The sequence below is a fragment of the Xyrauchen texanus genome, chromosome 2 (assembly GCF_025860055.1).
Source record: "Xyrauchen texanus isolate HMW12.3.18 chromosome 2, RBS_HiC_50CHRs, whole genome shotgun sequence".
Classification (NCBI taxonomy): domain Eukaryota; kingdom Metazoa; phylum Chordata; class Actinopteri; order Cypriniformes; family Catostomidae; genus Xyrauchen; species Xyrauchen texanus.
The window spans coordinates 49,377,209-49,390,411 of NC_068277.1; the positions used below are offsets into that span (position 1 = coordinate 49,377,209).

Genomic DNA, 13,203 nt, shown 5'->3' on the forward strand with positions numbered 1-13,203 from the left:
GTACATAAGAACAAATTACACATGCAACCACAACAATGACTTAAGGTTTTTATAACATGCAAACATGATTTTTAGTAATGAGATTTCACAGAATGAGTTATTCTGTGCCATTTGAGACATCATTGACTCAGTGTCATGTACTTGGCACCACCTCCTGGTAGCCATATGTAATTGGTGATTGATCACATAACTCTCTGTCCATATGGAGGGCTATCACCACTTGTTGGAGCAATCTGAACCCAATCTTATTGGTTTAGCATTCCATGATGCTACATTTTTCCGATGATGTCATCTGATCCAGGAAATCGAATGTGTTTGTAGTCAGATAGCAAGATGCCAGATGCTGTGTGCACATTGTGCTTTGTGTGGGTTATCTAATGATCTATGCATCCAATTACTTTGTGTGTAATCTCATTTTAAAGATAATCGCCACCTCTAAGTAATGCTTTGTGATATTTTATGTTACGTCAAAGCAAGTAATAAGAGTAAAACAATGTGAGTAAAACAAATAGGCTAGTTGTATTCTACTTTTTGAGAGCTTTCCAACAACATATGGCTCAATGCTATTTGAGTTAGATTTTTTACAGATTACAATGTGTATAGTGCACATTTTTTAATAAATGAAAATGGAACACTTCTGATTTGTCTGCAAATTTAAAAGCACTTGTTCAGTTTTGTTAATAATGCCACATGCAATGTAAATGAGTGTTTCTAAGCTTTAAAACAATACCTATTTTGTGTTGGTCAAGACTCTTGTGATCAACGAGCTTAAAGGGTTACAATTCTTAAAGGTCCTTCACGTTTTTTAACCCCAGGTTTATATTTAATTTTGAATACCATACATTCAATGTGGACTCTATGAACTTTTAAACCCCACTGTAAATAAATATCAGGTCATCCTTCCAAACATTATGTATGAAAGTACAAACTCTTCTTACTTCCTGCTCTCAATGTTTGCTAGGATACAGACTGGCAAGTTGTCAGAGTTCCTGACCACTTCTTGTTTTGCTCACCTGAGCTTCCTTGATAGTGGTAAGACACGGTTCAGTAACAGGGGCTGGAATGAAGATGCTGATGACGGATACTTTGCAGGTGCTGTGCATGATCTGAACTTCAATGATGGTAAGAGGACAGAATACTCTGATAAATAGGGTTTCTTTATTAGAGTGATGACATCTGAAATGGTCATATACTGATCTGGGATACAGAGTAATGATTTGAATGGCTCAGATTGGTCTTCAGTTTTGAATCATTATCAGTTTTCCCCTTTTTACATAGATTTTTATTCCTAGGCTATATTTTAGCTTTAACATTTTTAAATTTTTTTTAGATCTTTTGAGTTCATCATAAGGAGCAATTGATGAACTAATTTTGCAGTTCTGGTAATGTGTTAATCTTTCCTCCAACAAATTGTATGTCTCTGACTCTTTACGTTGACCTTCCTGGTTAATTCTGGCATCTCAGACCTTTTTTCTCTACCATCATTGCAAGATTTGCATGACCATGACGATTTTAATGCTCGGTCATTTACACATTTAAAGATTCTTGAATTGTTTTATATTGGTTTGTTGCACATTTTACTCATGTATGTGGCTATTTCTATGAGAAGTTTGGATGGCTGGGGGTGAAAGCATTTTTGAAATGGAGTTTGATTTCTCGAGCTTGAACTATTGTCTACGGAATGGATTTTAAACCTGAAGTATGTAACTTTTTCAGTGTTAAAGCACTTCTATCCCAGCTTATTCTGCAGAGACGACAATAAGTAAGCCATGCATATGTAAATATTTTCGAAACTCTCTCTCTCTGTGGCACTATAAACTTCCTGTGGTTGTATTGAGCAACCCGCTTAGACCCGCCCCAACAACGTAACTCAACCAGTGGCGTGAGTTTAGGGCAAGACTGTCTTTACAGTTTAAACAACAGCACATGAGGGCAATATTCAGAAAGCTGTTTATTTTTGCAATTCCATTCAGTAGCGCTAGTGTCGCAGAAATTACAAACTTCAGCTTTAAATTTGGAAATCATACTGTAATTTGTTTAGAAGAATGTAGTTTTGTGCTTTATAAGCATATTTGATAAAGTGTTCCTTGCTACATGCTGTCTCCCGCAACATCATATCTCTGTTTAACCCCTTAACCCTTTGTTTTTTCAGATACGGATGACCTATCGCAGTACCTGGACCAGCTGTTAACTACAGCGGTGCCTCAGCCAGGGCTCAAGGTTGAGGCAGATGCAGGAGGACTTAGTCGCTTCAGGGCTGCAGCCAATAAGACACGTGAGATGGTGTCTCTTATGAACAAAGCCAAGGAGCTCCAAATCCACAGTGAGCTGAACCAATATCAACCACTACTGTACTCAAATTGAACTCTCATTTGGTGAAAGGTAGTTTGAGATACAGTATATAATTTACCTTATTACAACACTGGTGCTGGTTGTAATGAAAACACAAAGAAACTCAGTGTTGTGTGTGTGCAACACAAAATACCTGTGTATAGCAACACTGGACAGCCTTTGGATTTTAAAAACCAAAACCTATTGATCTAAAGGCTTAATCTTAATTCTTGACATTAATTTGTAGACAAATAATGTGTGCCTTTATTGTACCTACAAAGAAAAAATATAAGAGTGATACTTGTGTGAGAAGAGCAGCCAATAAATGACCAGCATACATGAGAGCTACTTCAATACTGTTTAAAAAGTTTGATTTTAACAGTAAGTTTTGATTAGTTTATGGTTTTACGTACATAAATCCCATAATTCAATTTCTGTTTTTCATAGTTGATGACTTTACTATTATTCTAAAATGTGGAAAATAGTCATAATAAGGAATTATCCGTTGAGCTGTGACTGGTAGTGCATTATCATCTGTGTGATTATTTATTTATTTATTTATTTATTTATTTATTTATTCGCTCTCCATCCATTTTTTCAGATGTGCACATGTATCTTCCCAATAAGCTTTTCCGCTCCCCTCAGCCTGCATTGAATCTGAAAGACTTTCCTGGACAACAGACCAGTCGGGTGTGTATAAACACACACACGCACACACACACACACACACACACACACACACACACACACAGGATGCAATCTTTAAACAATGCAAAACAGAGGTGATTGAAAGCTATTTTTTTAAAGGTTTCTCTCTATCTTAATCTTTGTAGGGTTCAGAGGTGGCTGTGGCCTCTCAGTGTAACCTGCCACGGGACACTGATGGTGGCATTGACTATAATGGTCTGGTCCAGTTACTAAAAGACACTCAGAGCCTTCATGACCAGGCAGACATCCTCTTTATACTGTTCAAAGACAAGTAAGATCCTTGTCATCTTATCATATAACTTGGATTTATGATGGTGATATTGAATTTAATTGTGTTGTGTTTTCATTTATTCAATTAAATTCATTGTGATTTCTTATAGGGGAATGGATTGGGACACCCAGGTGCATGGGAAAGACAGCACTGTCAAGAGTTTGCTGGTTGAGCTCTATGAAAAAGCAGGAGAATTGCGTTACTGGGATCTCATCCGCATGATCTCCGGCATGCTCCGCAAGAAAGTGGAGGAACTGGACTGGGTAAAGATCTAAACACAGGCCTCTGGAAAGAACATGTGCACAACTCAGACTGCCATTTGCACTTTTGAAATATAAGCCATTTTTTGTGAGCTCTTTCCATTAGAATTGCACACTTACCTTATATTATGTGATATATATTTTTGTCCTTTATGAATTGTGCTGTGTTTTGTTTGTTTGTCATGATGATGGTTGTATTTGCAGGCTTGCTCAGATTTGTTGGCCCATCAGAAGCACTTGACAATTGGATTACCACCAGAGCCCAGGGAGAAGACCATCACTGCGTGAGTTGTCATGATCGCCATCAGCACAGATTACACTGCACTGTTAGCATGTGTGTGAGATGGTTATTTCTCTGCAGGCCTTTGCCTCCAGACCAGCTGGCTGCACTTATCGATCAGGCCAGCGAGAACAACATCACTATCGCAATCCTCACACAGGTTACACTCTCTTAAATTCGGATTATATTGAATATAAAACTTCTGACTTATGATAATATTTTGGATAATTAATTCTGGTTAGATGATTTCGTGTTTTCAATATATTTGTTGTATGCTTGTGTGTGTTAGGAGATCATGGTGTACCTGGCGATGATCATCAGAACACAGCCCAGTTTGTTCAGTGAGATGTTTCGACTGAGGATCGGCCTCATCATTCAGGTTATGGCAACTGAACTGGCACAGTCACTAAACTGCTCAGGTACTGCTGATGATGCTAAGATGAAGATAAGAAACAATATAAATTACATACATACAGACTGTGCAAAAGTCTTAAGCTCTTGTGCGAGGATGTCTTCAAAAATAATGCTAAATGTTTTAATTAGGGCTGTCAATAGATTTAAAATTTGTAATCAAATTAATTACATGGTGTCCCGATTAATTAATCGTGATTTTTCGCATATACAAATATTTGCTGAGAAAGCCCCTCATATAACAATAACTCAATATATATAATGATTATACATATATATATATCAATATATAATTATGCATAGTTATCTTTAAATATTTAAAAATTATATATATATATTTCAGATAATTAAAATGCATTACATTCTTGTAAAGAAGAGTTAATCATTGATAAGACAATACAAAAACAGTTTTAGAATACAATGTATTGTTTACGACCATATTATTGATCATAAGTCAATCATTGGCACACAGTTCACAGTAATCCATTTCACAAGTTAATTTGTCAATCAGTTTGAGATTTATTATGAGGGCTTGTTTAAGGGCCTGTCAATTTACACCTACATCAGACGTGTTGGGTGTGTTGCGTCATAAACATAAAATGTTTAGGTCACTGTGTCATGTTAAATATAGTTTAATACTCAATCTTTAAACACATCTTGAAATCTCTAAGTTCGCATTTGCGCTCCTTCTAGTGTTTTGAACGCAAGAACGTAACGTAGGTTTGCGTTGTACTGCCTACTGAAGTGTTTTCTTCACTGTATAAACTGTGCGTTGCTCATACAGCTGAAATTTCACTTACTGCCCTCTGGAGTAAACATTGCATTTCTCAGGAATCTTCCTTATTATGGTCCGTGGGCATGAAATTAATTGCGTAAATTTTTTTAAGGCTTTATGTTTTGAAAAATGTATCGCACCGAATTAACTCGTTAAATCGACAGCCCTAGTTTTAATTTATCAAGTAACATCATACAAAATCCAGTAAACATAAAAAAGCTAAATCAATATTTGGTGTGACCACCTTTGCCTTCAAAACAGCTAGTTTTATACTCCTAGGTACAACTGGACACAGGTTTTCTTGGTTGTTGGCAGATAGGATGTTCCAAGCTTCTTGGAGAATTCGCCACAGTTCTTCTATCTATTTTGGCTGTCTCAATTACTTCTGTCTCTTTATGTAATCCCAGACTGACACGATGTTCAGTGAGGGTTCTGTGGGGGCCATGACATCTGTTGCAGGGCTCCCTGTTCTTCTGTTCTATTCTATGTGGAAAAGGAGAGTCTAAAATGTATTTCCTATTATACCATGGTCTGTTCAAATACTCTATTCCGATTGGCTGGAATGGATGCTGTTCAAACCGTTGAATGCACAAGTAGTTCCTGTCAGTTTTAATCACCGTTCGATATTAATGTGCTGTTTTTAACCCTAGCAACAAAACATTACAGAGCAAGCAGAGTGAGCAATAGCAATTGAAAACATTTCCTAACCACTTTCATCAGCATAGCTAATATAATGCAATTCAGCTTGTTTTGTACGGGTGAGAGCAGGAAATCAGGACTGTAAGGGACAAATTACGATTTCATTCTTAATTCAGTCAAGCAAGTGTTGGGTTCGAGTCCACCTTAGTAGAGTCAGAGTCTTTAAACAATCGATTCCGAGTCCAAAATTGGCAGAATCGGACTCAAGACCGAGTCCATAACAGGCAGAGTCCGAGTCAAGTCCGAATGAATCAGCATTTTCAAATTGTCCTTTCTATTTAGTGTAGTTTTATCTAAAATGATGGGTGAAATACATGTAATTAATTAAATACATTTAATAAATGGTAATATTAAAACATTTAAGAATGCCCATAAATTTAAACAGAAAACATTTTGCCATTGAAATGCAAGTGCTAGCTTTACAGGTAACACACAGAGGTTGTGCAACAAATATGTGACTGTTGTGCAATTTCCATGGTCTATTTCATCCGACATATTAGTTTAAATATCCCTGATTATTTTGTCTCGATATAGTCAACATTACGATTTCATTTGGAAAACATACGTTTAAAATTGTACTTGCATTATTGTTATTTCTGGATGAGAGTGGCAGAGCTTGTGTGGTGATCTCTTTCACACACACATACAGCACAATTGCGAGAGAGAAAGTACTTTGAAAGAGTGCACGCTGCTTCTTGCAGCAAGAATAATCACACATAAGGACATATATGCGTGAAAACTGGTGTGTAGATCAAATACACAGAATGTGTGATAGTACTAACTGTAGAGAGCACATCAATATGAAGACAAAGCCAAATCCCAGACATTTAGATGCAGTTTTGAAATCCCAGCCAGACGCTTTTTTAAGGTCTGAGAAAGAGGATGTATGGTCACCCTGTTACGTTATTTGTTTGCTTGCTTGTTTGTCATTGTATCACAAATGCCATTGACTCGGCTGGACTCCCAAGTCCTAAAGGCTCAAGTCCAAGTCAAGTCTGAGTAAAAATGCATCCGAGCCGTGACAAGTCCAGGTCCATTCAAATTGGACTCGTGATGGACTCGAGTACTTCAACTCTACTTGATGAATACCATACCGATGTCTCAGAGGTCAAAATCTTAAGGTTCCAGATTGCTTTGTTTGGTTTTCCCCTTATCATACAGTAAGTGCTACTTTTACTGTCAATGCCATGTTTATAATGTCGGTTTTTCCACATTTATGTGAAATAAATTATAAATTTTCTCTGGAGTGCCAACCCCTCTACTTTCTTTGGAAATTATTATTATTTCTGGAATGTGCATTTAAATTCAGTTTTTACCAAGTGTGTGGTCGCACTGCTTTTTCTCTGTGTCTGAATGAGCAGAGGTGTAGATCTAATGACCCATAGATAAAATTAACCGTTAATGTTTTGGTCTTCCAGTCGAAAGTTGCACTGCAAAAAATGCATGACAGCTGTAATGAATCAATTCTGGTAAGTGACCAGTATAAACGGGACAATCCATGGCTAGGTGTGCTTTAAATTATTTTAAATCCACTTCTCGCTTTGCATCAGGTGGTTCCTGGACACCACATTGTGCATTTAAAATCGTTTAACGCACACCTAGTCGTGGATTATCCCTTACTTGACACACTAAATCTTAAAATATAAATAACCATCTTTAGACAAATACTTTTGTAAAACTTCTTATGTACCTACGACTTTTGCACAGTACTGTATATATAGATTGTTCGGTTTGAATGGGAGGTTAGGCGGTTCTAGGATGCAATGGTCGATTTTAGCCATAAGTTCGTCACCTCTGTGTGTTGAAGGCGAGGAGGCCACAGAGAGTCTGATGAAACTGAGCCCCTCTGAGTTGAAGAATCTTCTCCATCACATTCTGAGTGGCAAAGAGTTTGGTGTTCAGAGAAGTGGTAAGTGACTACATGAGAATTACTTCATCCATTCCTACTAACCAAATGCCAACAAGCAACATATTTGAGCCAAAGTCTCTGCAGTGTTGATTAGTTAATACTTTGAAAATGAATGTATTTTTTATGCTTGCACAAGGTCATGCCATGCAACACTAAATTTGTTCTGTGTTTGGTTGTCTGAATGTGTGTACATGTCGGCTTTTCAGTTCGATCAGTTGAAACAGGTGCCAGTCCTGTCATTTCCATCCATGAGGTTGGTAACGTTGGTGCCACCAAGAGCGAGCGGGCAGGCATCAGCAAACTGAAGAGTGACATGAAGATGGTAGGTGACTACACATCCAGAAAGAGAAACTAAAATTGTGTAAACACAAAAAATGCTACAGTGTATTTATATGCTGTGCTTTTATATGTTTAATGGTGTTTACATGTTTTCAGCTGGAGGAGCTCAGGTTATCACGGTCAACCCAAAGTAAGGTGATGTGTCAAATGAGTTCTGACTCAGTCTTGTGTAATCTGAAATTAGGTTAAGGAACAAAAATCTAAGGGGGCTTTCCCACTGACAGTTTAGTCCGAAACAGCATGGTTCACATGAAAATTGGTAATATTGGAAATAAAAGCAATTTTGCGGACCGTGGTACCAAACCGGAAATTACCAGCAGGAGGTGATCTGAGCTCAGTTGCAGTGGTACTGTGGCACAGTTTGCATGCGTGAGAAAGCAACCTGTACTCTAATTTAAGCATGACAACATCATCAGTTGCACAAAAACACACACATGCATCATGAGTGGCAGGGGAACATAAGCAGCACTGCAAATACATTGCTCACAACCAGCTGTCTCCTCAAAAAAGAAAATGAGATATAGTCACCTGCTCCCAGACATGCATATCTTCTGAATTATGGAGCAAGTGTCGTTCACTCATGTCACCAAATTAATAAAAAACACACACCCGTGTTGTGCTCACCATCATGTGAACATTTGTGATGAGGCAAGTTATTGACGGAAAAGTCTGTGGTTCAACAGAATCTGAAATAGTCTGAAACCAGACCAATGCTGCGGGGGGACAATAACAATCACACTTGGATTCGGACCACAACAAACATGTCCAGTTTGAAGCCACCTCGATACAAATGGACATCAGTTGCTCAATCTGGGTGGTAATGGTTTATAATTTAAATACTTTGGAAGTAGGGCTGTCAATCGATTACAATTTTTAATCTAATTAATTACATGGTGTCCCGAATGATTAATCGCGATTAATCGCATATACAAATATTTGCTGGGAAAGCCCCTCATATAACAATAATTCAATACATAATGATGAAATAATTATACATAGTAAATCAATCATTGACACAGAGTTCACAGTAATCCATTACACAAGTGAATTTGTCAATCAGTTGGAGATTTATTATGAGGGCTTGTTTAATGATATTCATTACATGGTGCAATGTTTTTCAATGCTTTGGAGTGGTTGGAGGTACAAAGAGTATTTAAATAATATATTTAAAAAAAAATCTCCAAAATACTTCTGCGTGGGCACATTCACAAAAAAGATTAGGGGTAGATTCATCTACAGCATTACAGAAGGAGCAAAGTGGATCTATTTCAGGGAGCATGTTTCTTAAGTAAAGATTGACTGGGTAAAAACGGTGTAACCGTTTAAAGGACACCTCCTTAACCGGTAATTAAATATTTTTGAGGTAAAGACCATACGATAGGGTGACCACTTGGCTATTGCTCTGTTGCAGGTCAGCAGACCTGATTTTGCAGGACAATGTGTGACACGAGGGAGAGATAACTTACTACTATTGTACTAGGTGAATAAATATTGATTTTATATTAGATGTATTTTTGCAGTGATGTTAAATGTTAATGACGGCGCTGTGAACGTCACTCAGTTTGGCATAAGGTCTACGATACAAACTAGTTTTAACAGCTCAGACCTACTCAATGTAAATATAATGAAGTGAAAATAATAATCTAATCGTTAAAAAGCACATTTCCAAATAAGCACATCAATTCCATTATTAAAGACTAGAAAGTTCTTACCGGATTTAGTGCATCTTGATTTAAATTTTTTTGTCTGATCTGGCTGCTTCGAGTTGGGCCTTCTCATTCATTATGACTGTAGAACTCCTGGCAGGTGTAGCTGTAGTTCACTTTCATCAGGAGTTCATTTTTTATAAGGTCCACAGATGCTTAGTTCCTTGTCTCTGTCCACGCAGTGGACATCAGTGAAAACACCCTCTCCACAAACGCGTTGGTGACAGGAATGCTCAAAGCCAAAGATACCAGAGCTGTCTTGTTTGGGGCACTGATATGCTTCAGCAGAGCTGTCCGTGAAACTTTGGTGGCATACCCTGCACTCTCCTTTTTTAGGGTCACCTGTAACTGGTTTTAACCATGTATATATTTTCTCCAATTCTTTATTATATGAACAAAGACACTTTTTCTTCTCAGGAGCTCCGGATAGACCCATTTTTCTGTTGCAGTTTTTTTTCCAGTGTTTTCCCACTCTGGCAAGAAAAAAAGGGGAAACACTGAACACTGAACATTTTGCACATGTTCAGTGTTTTCTTATTAACTATTTTTTTATAGTGATTTTGTAATTAAAGGATGATGAAATAAAATGATGCCAAAATAATAATAATAATAATAAAGATAAAAAAATTATACAAACAAAATTGAAATGCGGGACACTGCTTATGACTTGCGGGACAAAGCTTCCAATTTCGGGACCATACATACGACCTGCATCAGACATGCTTGTGTCGTGTCTCGGGTTTGTTGCGTCATAAAAATAAAATGTTTAGTTCACCGTGTCAAGTTAAATATAGTTTGATACTCAATCTTTAAACACATATTGAGGTCCCTTAGTTCGCATTTGAACCCTTAGTAATGCAAATCTGTGTTGTTTTCTTCACTGTATAAACTGTGTACTGCTCACACAGCTGACATTTCACTTACTGTCCTCTGGAGTAAACAGGTGGTACTACAAGCATGCGATTAAATTCGTTAATATTTTTACTGCGTTATTTTTTTGTATAATTAATTGTGCGTTATTAACGCGTTAACTCGACAGCCCCATTTGGAAGATAATTCCACAGTGAACCTCAAATTTGAATCTGTATTTCACATTAATGGAGGAATTTACATGATTCACTGAATCTGCAGGTGCATGACAAGTGGATAATTCCTTGAATTGATTGGTGATGTGAACATAATTGTTGAAGGTGTTTCATCATGCTCATGTACAACCTTTATAAACTGACCAATCCAGTTGTTGTCTGTCTTTTTCTTTTTTAGACATTTTCAGGTCAGTCCCTCGACATTGAACACGCTGAGTCATGGGTAAGAATCTGTTGTTATTAGACTAAATGAAGTGCTCTCTAAATAAGGGACGGTTCTTGTTCAAAGCTAACTGAACACCAAATGTTGCTGGAATTATTTGGTACAACAGGTGTCTGCAATAAAGGAATATTTCAGGTTTAGTGCAAGTTAATATCAATCGACAGCATTTGTAGCATAATATTGAATACAACAGTTTATTTTGAGTTGCCCTTCCTCAAAAAAAACTAAAAAATAAATCTGGGTTACAGTGAGGCAATATGCATGTTAACATGATTTTAGTATGATAAAACCACTTACTAACCTTTTCTGGGTAAAGTTATAGCCAATTTTACAACATTGCCATGATGATGTAATTTCAGCAACCCCTAAAATGACTATTTAAACAACTATAATACATGAGTTTTAACAGATACATTATAAATTATAAGCTTCACATTTAAGGCCTTTAAACGCCACAAATACTTTTGATTGAGCTTAACTTGTATTGAACCTGGAACATTCCTTTAAGTAATGGAAAAGAGCAATTTGCACTTTGGTTTGTTAATTGTAAGTAGCATGAGACATCTAATAGCATTTCAAGGATACCAAATATACTGTGCCTGACTTTCAGGTGTTTTGGACATTAAATTATTGCATTTAACAAAGTGGAAACATCAGTGAAGAGGAACGAGTGAAGTAGATTTCCATCTCTTTCATACCTCAAATAACTGGAGGCTTTTCTCTGAAAAATTAAATATCAAATTAAACCCTTTAAAAAAAATGAAACGGCTTATTCTCAAGGCAAAGGCTAGTCATACTCCTTATTAGGCCCTATATATTACTACTTTGCCTCACTGTTTTCATTAGTTTGTTGATCCGATTTGGAGCCTAATGCCACGAATATAGTCATATCCTGGTTTTTAAAAGGTATGTTTGGAATCCCCCTCCAGATTGCATCCATGTATAATACTCAGCAGGATCCCTACACCCCTTAGTACTGTATGTCATGCCTCTAGCTAGGATGTTTCACAACTTGTTGACATGCGCTAATATGCGCTTGCAGCGGTTCCGGAGCCCTTCAATTGATGCTTTTGATGGCTCAGTGAGTGTTGGTGTGTCCCGGGACAGTCGACAGGGCCAATGGCTGCGCAGAAGGCGGCTTGATGGTGCTCTCAACAGAGTGCCTGTAGGATTCTATCAAAAAGTCTGGAAAATTCTGCAGAAGGTTGGGAGAATTTGAGTAGAAGCATTATAAATATGTAGTTTGTAAAAGTCTGAAATATATTTTGAAGGCACTTGTCATTCTGTTTCCCACAGTGTCATGGCCTTTCTATAGAAGGCTTTGTGCTCCCATCTTCAACTACAAGAGAGGTTTGAACATTATAGCACCTATTTTTTTGAAAGCTTGTTCCCTCCGATGTCTTTTGACACTGCTCTTCTTTTACTTTGCTTTAATGTTTCCCTTAAGATTTATCCCCACTAATCTTCTTCACACTTAATATTCCTTTCCATCTCTGTTTTTGTCCTTCTTTCCAGATGACCCCTGGTGAGATTAAATTTGCGGTTCACGTGGAAAGGGTGCTAAACCGTGTCCCTCAGCCGGAGTATAGACAGCTCCTAGTGGAAGGGATCCTGGTACTTACAATGCTGGCTGATGTTGACATTCAAAGCATTGGCAGCATCATCCACATTGAAAAGATTGTTCACATTGCCAATGACTTGTTTTACAAGGACCAGGTGTGGGTTTGTGTTTTTATTTAACATCAGCTCACCAGGCACATATTATGAACAAATCTCATAAATATCTTCTCTCTCCAAACCACAGAAGGATCTTGGCGCTGAGGACAGTATTTTAGATACAGATTCCTCTACAGGCATCTGTCGGCTCCTGTATGATACTGCACCCAGTGGTCGTTATGGCACGATGACTTACCTCACTAAAGCTGTGGCTACCTACGTCCAGGACTTCCTGCCTAGTGGCTCCTGTACTGTACAGTGATATAATGATGTTTTTAAATAGTATGGCGTGTATTGTACAGTGAAGAGACCACTATTTTTAGCAGTCAGAGATACTAATTTGAACTCAGTATGTGTGACTACATAAGTGTCATTGTAGAATGTGTGATGGTTCTGAACAAGACTGAATAAACTCATCCTTGTTGACCAGATGCTTGACATTTTCATTGGTTAAACATTAAAATTGTTCTTGGTTTTCACAGAAATGAAG

General features: G+C 37.5%; 1 protein-coding gene across 4 annotated transcripts in view; it reads left to right on the forward strand.

Moving 5' to 3' along the window:
- The window catches only part of phka1a (phosphorylase kinase, alpha 1a (muscle)), a 38,805-nt gene extending 25,667 nt beyond the window's left edge, over positions 1-13,138 (forward strand). For 2 of the 4 annotated variants that reach the window (XM_052146658.1, XM_052146648.1), the window contains exons 19-34: positions 962-1,122; positions 2,153-2,323; positions 2,933-3,021; positions 3,165-3,310; positions 3,420-3,573; positions 3,775-3,854; positions 3,932-4,010; positions 4,140-4,269; positions 7,543-7,644; positions 7,851-7,966; positions 8,080-8,118; positions 10,953-10,997; positions 12,040-12,201; positions 12,294-12,347; positions 12,513-12,713; positions 12,802-13,138. In XM_052146658.1, coding sequence (XP_052002618.1) covers positions 962-1,122; positions 2,153-2,323; positions 2,933-3,021; positions 3,165-3,310; positions 3,420-3,573; positions 3,775-3,854; positions 3,932-4,010; positions 4,140-4,269; positions 7,543-7,644; positions 7,851-7,966; positions 8,080-8,118; positions 10,953-10,997; positions 12,040-12,201; positions 12,294-12,347; positions 12,513-12,713; positions 12,802-12,975 — 1,903 coding nt within the window. In that variant the 3' untranslated portion in view covers positions 12,976-13,138. The remainder of the gene's footprint in view (positions 1-961; positions 1,123-2,152; positions 2,324-2,932; positions 3,022-3,164; positions 3,311-3,419; positions 3,574-3,774; positions 3,855-3,931; positions 4,011-4,139; positions 4,270-7,542; positions 7,645-7,850; positions 7,967-8,079; positions 8,119-10,952; positions 10,998-12,039; positions 12,202-12,293; positions 12,348-12,512; positions 12,714-12,801) is intronic. The other 2 variants (XM_052146674.1, XM_052146667.1) reach the window with 2 other exon arrangements.
- Positions 13,139-13,203: the final 65 nt, after the last annotated feature.